We start from the raw sequence: 9434 nt of genomic DNA, 5'->3' as shown, positions 1-9434 counted from the left end.
TGTCGAGTCTTCATGCACTTCCATTATTTGCTGCGATTTTGTATCGTTCTACTTTTATTTGAAAGTCTCTTAAAATTGAGGAGGATCCACTCACATTTTCTTTGTCACTTAATTTCACAATATTTTCTTTTGCAATCAAACGCAAATATCAGTGCATTTGGAACAAAAAGGTTTTTCTCTCCGATTAAAAATTAATCGCGAGAAAAGTCTTAACTTAATACAATTTATACTTTTTGAAAGGGCTCGAAAAATCTAAACAAAAAGGTTTTTCTCTCCGATTAAAATTAATCGCGAGAAAAGTCTTAACTTAATACAATTTATATTTTTGGAAAGGGCTCGAAAAATCTATCAAACGAGATCGATCCATTGTTGATATGAAATTCGAAAATAAAAAGTTATTAACCAAACCGAGATCGATCCATTGTTGATATGAAATTCGAAAATAAAAAGTTATTAACCAAACCGAGGATGCATTATGCATCCAGATACAACCTGGCCAAAACCTATTTCTTATAGTAACATGCAATATGCATCCAGTGCAATCTGACCAAAATTTATTTCCTACAAAAATATACATTAATAGCATTATGCACCCTGGTGTAACCTGGCCAAAATTTGTTTCGTATAAAAAATATGTATTGTGCATCCGGGTGCAACCTGGCCAGAATATTTTTCCTAAAAAAATTGCATTAAGCACTCGGGTGCATCTTTTGTATTTCGACGTGTAAATGACCTTATTTGTTTTTCTAATAAAATGCCTAAGTGGGTGCTATAAAAAAAATAAAAAAATAAAATTAATAATAATAATAAGAACGCGCCCTACGTCAGCTGGTCATCCCGCTCCTAAAGATTTGATGCGCTCCAGGAGGTCTCAGGTTCGAGTCCCCGATGGTGCAATATTGCAGAATTTGACATGGAAGCTAGAGTTAGCTTTCCCCCCCTTGCGACATAATCGGCCCACCTATCCGCTTCGGTTCCCTTGGCTGGTTCCTCATAAGGCTCGTTGGTAGGATAGCACGGCAACCTGTTAAAGTAATGTGGTAGTGCGTTGTTGGAGCTTAGCTTATTAGGCTTCAAACTAGTTTCATGTAATAATCCTTATAATAATTGATAATTATAAATAGTTATAATAATAATAATAATAATAATAATAAGAGTTAGTTTGCCCCTTGTGACACAATCTCAGCCCCCATCCGCTTCAGCTCCCTTGGCTAGGTTATCCATGAGGCTCGCTGGTAGACTAGCACAGCAACCTGTTCAATTAATGTAGTAATATGTTGTTGGAGCTTAGCTTGTTAGGCTTCCAACTAGTTAAGGTAATACTCTTTATCCATTAAAAAATGTATAATAATAACAACAATAATAATACTCTTTGTTATGCATCTCCAACAAGACTTTATTATAATGAGGCTGTACTTTCATCTGCTTGTGGGGTCCAACAAGGGGATCCGTTGGGTCCTCTATTATTTTCCTTGGTTCTTCACCCTCTAGTGAACATGATTTCAGGATAGTGCAAACTGAATTTTCATGCATGGTACCTTGATGATAGTACCATTGCTGGTGATAGTATAGAAGTAGCTAAAGCGCTGTCGATAATTCAGGTTGAAGGTAATATCCGTGGGCTACATCTTAATGTTCGCAAGACAGAGTTATTTTGGCCCTGCGTTGATCCTAGAAGTCAAGCTGATGGAGTCTTTCCATCTAACATTAGTAGACCTACTCATGGTGTTAAGCTGTTGGGAGGGCCGGTGAGTTGTAATCTGCAGTTTTGCAGTGACCTTGTGAAGTATAAAATTGATAAAACTTTACAGCTCATGGAGTCTGTAAAGGAATTACATGACCCGCAAAGTGAGTTATTACTATTACGTAGTTGCGCAGGTGTTTCAAAGCTTTATTTCAATATGAGAACTACCCAACCTGAGGCTCTTCAACAAATTATTTCTTGTCATGATCGTCCCTTGATACCGTTTCTGCAGCATATTGTTACAGGAGATGGTGCAGGGTTTGGGCTCCTTCAACAACGTGTTGCTACGCTGCCAATGAAGGATGGGGGTTCGGGAGTTCACACGATGGAAGATACGAGTAAATACTGCTTTCTTGCTTCTTGTTATCAAACAAGAAACCTGCAGGAGATCATCCTTAATCTTCCACCGGAATCTGAGCCAATCCTTTGATTTCAGCGTGCCTTGTCACTGTTCATGCAGGTATATGAGCTGTCTTCTTTCAATATCAACACTATTGCCACACGTCCTATGAAATCTTTGGCAATACAATATTTTGAGGTTGTTAAGAAAGATATGCCTTCCAAATTTGTTATGTCAGAACGTGATACTATACTTTCGCAAAGCAACAGGCTTGATCACGCTCAGGATTACCTCAAAGCTATTCCAATATGTGGGCTTAATCAGACACTTGGACCTCGTCAATTCAGGGCAGTTGTTAGTTATAGACTTGGAATACCTATGTTTAATACTATTGATGTTTGTGCTTGTTGTAAGAGGAAAATGGATGTTTATGGTGATCATGCTCTTCATTGTGCAAGTGAGGTGGGCGTAAAGTTTAGACATGATTTTGTTAGGGATATTGTTTCGGATATATTTTACAAGGCTGGAGTTCCAGCTAGAAAAAAGGTCAATCTTGGGCTCTCATCGGATGATGGTAAGGATTTGAAACCGGCGGACATTCTTGTATGTAATTGGGTTAACGGGCAAGATTTTTGTTTTGATGTTACAGGTGTTTCACCTTTTTCCGGTATTCATGGTCGAACTTTCGTTCTGGGTGTTGCCATTTTTAATGCTAATTCACGCAAGAGGGATAAATATTTGGATAAGGTATCTACTCATGGGTTTGGTTTTGGCGTTCTTGCTTTCTCCACTTTAGGCGAACTTAGTGAAGACATGGTGTTTCTTTTGAAGAGGTTGAGAAATTGTATAGCTAATTATGATCTCAATTACAAAATAGGTAATTCTCTTTTTTATAGATTAGGTATTTCAATACAAAAAGGTGTAGGGGCTTAACTTGTTGCTAGGTTGCCCTCTATCGATATTGTACCTTGTATTTGATTCTTTTGTTAATAATAATAATAATAAAATAATAATAATAATAATACAAGGTTTCCCAGCTTGTTGCTAGGTTGCCCACCATCCCTTGTAATGTTGATTTTGATTTTGATATTGATTTTGAATTATTTTGGCCCTCTTATGACCCGAGAAGGGATTCCGATACTTCCTTTCCGGCGAATATTGGTAAGACAAAAGATGGTGTTAAATTGCTTGGTGGACCAGTCAGCCTAGATATGAACTTCTGTAGTAATGTGGTGTTGAACAGGATTGACAAAACCTCTCAGATCATTGATAAGATTCAAGAGTTGCATGATCCTCAGTGTGAACTTTTGCTTTTGCGCAACTGTACTGGAGTTTCGAGGTTATATTTTTCCTTACGCACTACTTGCCCCAAGGCGATTCAGAATGTTGCCACGCGCTTTGATGATTATCTTATGCGATATCTTCGTCGTCTTATAGTCGGAGATGGGGATGGTTTTGGCTTAGTCCAACAACGACTAGCCACTCTTCCCATCAAAGATGGTGGTCTGGGTATTCTTACTATGACAGATACTATGCAGTACCGTTACCTTGCATTTCAGGCACAGACCCAGCATTTGCAGAATTCTATTTTGAGGCTGCCTGCAACAACCGACTTATTCCTTGGCTTACATACTACTTTACAGAGTTTCACACAAGCTTGTGAGATCCCCCTCCCTGATTTCAACATTAATGATGCCGCCCCTCATTACATGAAGTCATTGGCTGCTATCTACTTTGGATCTATCAGGGAAAAGGTACTTACTCGTTTTTTTTTCTACACGTGAAGCTACTGTTTGGCAATGTAATAGATCTGATCATGCTATGGATTTCCTTAAGGCAATACCTATTCCTGGGCTCAACCAGGCAGTTGGTTCCAGGCAGTTTAGCTCGGTCTTACAATATCGTTTAGCTATACCCCTTTTTGAGGAAGGTAATAAATGTACCTGTTGTGGCAAACTCATGGATATCTTTGGAGACCACGCTATCCATTGTGCTAGCGAGGTCGGGCTTAAATTCAGACATGATTTAGTAAAAGATATTCTGGAAGACATGTGTTACAGAGCTGGGGTTGTGGCTAGAAAAGAGGTTTCTTTGGGCGTCATCAATAATAAGGATTTTCGGCCAGCGGACATCATGGTTTATAATTGGATAGATGGGAAAGATTTTTGTCTCGATGTCACTGGGGTCTCTCCGTTTACCAGTGCTAAGTCACGCCACTTCGTACCAGGTCACGCCATTTCTGCAGCAATTACTCGCAAGAACACTAAATACTTAGATGTTTGCACTTCTCTCGGATATGGGTTCGGTGTTTTGGCTTTCTCCACTTTTGGCGAGCTTAGTACGGATTTATTAACTTTCCTGAAGAGATTAAGGAATTGCATGGTAGGACATGATGCCAACTTTAAGATAGGAAATTCTCTTTTTCATAGGCTAGGAATCGTTATTCAGAAAGGTGTTGGTGCCCAACTTGTTGCTAGGCTACCCACCATCTCTTGTAATATTGATTTTGATTAATAAATGCCTTAGTGGCTCCCTTTTAATAATAATAATAATAATAATAATAATAAACCCAATGACAGTCCCCTAGCTCAGTTGGTCATCCCCGTTTCCCAAAGTTTCATGCGCTCCAGGAGGTTCCAGGTTCAAGTCCCCAATGACCTAATATTGCAGGAATTAACATGGACGGTAGAGTTAGCTTGCCCCCCTTGTGACACAATCTCAGCCCCCCCTCCCGCTTCGGCTCCCTTGGCTAGGTTACCCATGAGGCTCGCTGGTAGGTTAGCACGACAACCTGTTCAATTCGTGTAGTAGTGCGTTGTTGGAGCTTAGCTTGTTAGGCTTCCAACTAGCTAATGTAATATTCTTTATCCAGTTATTAGTTTATTTAGTATTGATAATAATAATAATAATAATAATAATAATAAAATGCAATGCCTAGACCATGATTACGATCCTCAACCTCTTCAGATATCCGTACTCATGGCGATCTTGATTCCCAAACCTCCGTGGCTTCATCAACACAGAATGACAAGATCCCTTGTCCGTTTGCAACTTTCGATGGATGCCAGGGCAGTACTGGAGGTATAGGTTATTCCAGAAGTGGGTTGACTCGACATCTAAAGGATCAGCACTTTCCTACTGAAAGTGCCAGAGTGATTTGCAAGGGGAGAATCCAAAATATCAAACGTTGTTATGCTGCTTGGGAAGGGATTCTGAAAGACATGCAATGTTGGTTATGCACAAAATGCATAACTACCCATACATGGAAAATGGCCTGCAAATCCAAGTCTCACTCTGCAGACGTTATACCTGGTCCGTTTAATGGTGTTGGTGCAGACTTCCTGATTCATGGTGTTGAGAAGCCTCCTGCTGTGATTTATGTTGTAGTTGATAATGCTGCGCCAAGTGATCCAGTTAGTGATGAAGCTGCTGGCCTTACGGTAGAGATACTCAATCAAATGCTGCAGAGACAAATTACCACGACTGTCAGTATCCCACCGCATTGCAGGCTTCACTTCTCACGCACTCTGAAGTCTGCTTTAGATTTTATTCTTGCAAATCCCATGAACCTTACGGCCTGGTTACATCTGCTTCTTTTGTCGATTTGCACCTTGAACCTGTATGAACCTCAAAGCTCAAGTGAGGAACGCCAGGGAAACAGAAAGAAGCTACAGAGGGCTGCAATTAACAAAGCTTTGTTTACATGGAAGGAACCTTCAGGCTATATCAGCCTAGTTCAACATTTTCTTGGCCTAACTAAACAACCTCCTAAACAGCATGCTCCCAGCAAAAAGAAGACAAGCAAACATTTAATGGCCTGTAGGAGGAAGTTGAGTTATGGCCACTACACCGCGACCATTCGTATCCTCTCATCTAGTGGCGTTGCTCCACCAACTCCTGATACTCTGTTCGAACTTCAGCAGAAACACCCTTCGGCTCGGCCTCCTATCATACCTGCGGATGCTATTTAATCATCTTCTCTATATGTAGAAGTTAAGGATGTACTCACAGCACTTAAGAGCTTCCCAAAGGGGACATCCTGTGGCAGGGACGATCTCAGAGCTCAGCATCTGCTTGATGCTATGAGTGGTGCTAGTGCTGCAATCGCTGATGACTTGCTGCAGTCGATTACCGGAGTGGTGAATCTATGGCTCGCAGGTAAATGCCCTCCAATCCTTGGTGAAATTGTAGCCAGTGCACCATTGACACCACTGCTCAAACCTGGTGGTGGTTTGAGACCCATTGCGGTGGGTACCATATGTCGCAGATTATGTTCCAAATTGGCAGCCAACTCATTTTGTAAGGACCTGGATTCTTACCTTGGAAATTGCCAATATGGCATTGGCATTCCGTGCGGCGGGGAGGGGATTTTACACTCTGCAAATAGATTGCTTGATTTGCATGGATCCGATAACACAAAATCTATGTTGCTAATAGATTTTTCGAACGCTTTCAATCTTGTCGATCGGTCCACTATCATCAGGGAGGTACGTGCACACTGTCCTAGCATTTCACATTGGGTGGAATTTTGCTATATGAAACCCGCCAGGCTATACTATCGAGATCACATTCTCTCCTCGACACAAGGTATGCAGCATGGCGACCCTCTCGGTCCCCTATTATTTGCCTTGGCTTTACACCCGCTCGTCGAGAAGATTGCAACTAACTGTACTCTAGATTTCCATGCCTGGTATCTGGACGACGACACCATAGCAGGGGACACTATGGAAGTATCCAAAGCTCTGAAGATTCTTCAAGACGATGGACCAGGCTACGGGTTGCATCTGAATATTTCGAAGACGAAGTTATTTTGGCCTTCTTATGATCTGAGAAGGGATGCTGATAATGCTTTTCCTGCGAATATTGGTAAGCCTAAGGATGGTGTGAAATTGCTTGGTGGACCAGTCAGCCTAGATACGAACTTCTGCAGCAATATAGTGATGCATAGGGTAGATAAAACCATTCGGCTTATGGACAAGATTCAAGAGTTGCATGATCCTCAATGTGAACTCTTGCTTTTACGCAGTTGTACTGGAGTATCGAGGTTATATTTTTCCCTGCGCACCACCTGCCCCAAGGCGCTACAGACTGTTGCTGATCGCTTTGATGATTATCTCATGCAATATCTTCGTCGCCTTGTGGTCGGAGATGGGGCTGGTTTTGGCTTAGTCCAGCAAAGACTATCCACTCTCCCCATCAAAGATGGAGGTATTGGTATACTTACTATGTCAGATACTATGAAGTACTGCTACCTTGCATCTCAGGCACAGACCCAGCATTTGCAGAATTCTATTTTGAAGTTGCCTATAACAGCTGACCTATGTCCTGGTTTTCATAGTGTATTACAGGGTTTCACGCAAGCTTGTGGGATTTCCTCTCCGGATTTCAACATTAAAGATACCGCCCCCCAATACATGAAGTCTTTGGAGGCTATCTACTTTGGTGCAGTTCGGGAAAAGGTACCCTCTAGCTTCTCTTTATCTTCGTGTGAGGCTACTGTTTGGCAATGCAATAGAGCATACCATGCTATGGACTTCCTTAAGGCAATTCCTATACCTTGCCTTAATCAGGCTGTTGGGCCTAGGAAGTTTAGCTATGTCCTACAATACCGTTTGGCCATACGCCTTTTTGAGGAAGACAACAAGTGTTCCTGTTGTGGCAAGATTATGGATATCTTTGGCGACCACGCCATTCATTTCGCTAGCGAGGTTGGGCTTACATTCAGACATGATTTAGTAAAAGATATCTTGGCAGATATGTGTTATAGGGCCGGTGTTGTAGCTAGAAAAGAGGTCTCTTTGTCATCAACAACAAGGATCTTCGACCAGCGGATATCATGGTTTATAATTAGGAAGATGGTAGAGATGTTTGTCTTGATGTCACAGGAGTCTCTCCATTCACTAATGCTAGAACTCGCAACTTCATACCAGGTCATGCCATTTCTGCAGATATCACCCGCAAGAACAATAAATACTTGGATGCTTGCACTTCACTCGGTTATGGTTTTGGTGTGTTGGCCTTTTCCACTTTTGGTGAGCTTGGTACGGATTTTTTAATTTTTCTGAAGAGATTACGAAATTTCATGGCAAGACATGATGCCAATTTTAAGATGGGCAATTCTCTTTTTCATAGGTTAGGGATCGTTATTCAAAAAGAACAACGTGGATTCATTTCCAACATGCAACAAAGGATACATAAAGTGGATATTGAAAAGTTATTAGGATACTGATAAGGTATCACCAAGTCCAATGGCTTCTCCATTATAAACCAGACAATCATCATAATTTTTTCGACGAAACGGCCTTGGATTAATCAAGAATCCTATTATTGGGCTTAAATTCTTTGGGATTTGGGGGCTTTATAGGATATCTAACATCCTTAGGTGGATAAGGGGGACCTAATTCATATGAAAAACCAAATTCACCCTTTGATCATTATTATACCTAAAATCAAAACTAAATCAAATTTCAAAACCAGAAGTAATGCACCAACCCATTTTCTTCTTCTTCTTCTCAAAATCGAACAGCAAAACCTATGATAAAAAAAGTTCAAACTTTTTTGATCAAATCTTCATCGATTTTCAAAAATGTTTATTAAGGTTGATTATCAATATGACAAGATCCGGACGATTTGGAATCCATCATTGACTTGCACGAATTCTCATGATTATAAAAGTTTTGAATCACAAATTTAAGATTTGGTGAATGAATATGTCCAAGTGAATGTGTTCAAACACCAGAATTTGTTAAGAATATAAAACCCACCATTTATTTAACATTAGATTGTATTAACATGTAAGATTGATGAATTTAGGGTTTATGAAATCTGCTTGTAGGCTGATTATGACTAGGAGTTCTAGTCGACCAGGTCGAAAATGAGTGGCTACGGTTGGGACACTGTAGATGGGGAAAAACGATTTGTTGGTTTTTCAGGAAAATAAATAGACGACGGTTCGGGAGAGACTCCTCAACCGAGCAAACTGCTTAACCTCATACAGATGCACTGCGCGAGAGTGATTTGAGTTCGAGAGATCAATATGTAGGACTCCGGCCTAAACCAAGTCAATGGCCGTTCCAGAGTCAATTCGGTCACAAAGAAGGAGATTGGTTGATCTGTAGGAGGGAAGCTGAGAATTATTGGATAAATGGTGATCAAGGATTGTAGATGTGTTGAGGGTTTCTGCAAATATGTGTAAATAAGTTTTTATCGAGAGGACTTGTGTACGAATGTTGTTCTTAGCCGTCGATTCAGAACCTATTTATATTGTCAGAATAGCTAACACATTGATCCCAGTAAGTGTGACGGTTTCATGAGTGAAAGAGTGGGAAAGTGGGAGATCGTGGTAAAACC

The 9434-nt window shown here is 40.7% G+C and overlaps 1 protein-coding gene across 1 annotated transcript; it reads left to right on the top strand.

Annotated features, from left to right (window-relative positions):
* The first annotated feature begins 6166 nt into the window (after nt 1-6166).
* On the top strand, nt 6167-8140 carry LOC113279455. Its single transcript, XM_026528151.1, has one exon. The coding sequence runs from the start codon at nt 6167-6169 to the stop codon at nt 8138-8140; it is 1974 nt and encodes a 657-aa protein (XP_026383936.1).
* The last annotated feature ends 1294 nt before the right edge of the window (nt 8141-9434 follow it).

The sequence above is a fragment of the Papaver somniferum genome, chromosome 5, assembly GCF_003573695.1.
Source record: "Papaver somniferum cultivar HN1 chromosome 5, ASM357369v1, whole genome shotgun sequence".
Lineage (NCBI taxonomy): Eukaryota > Viridiplantae > Streptophyta > Magnoliopsida > Ranunculales > Papaveraceae > Papaver > Papaver somniferum.
This window is presented reverse-complemented; position numbering and strand designations above follow the sequence as displayed.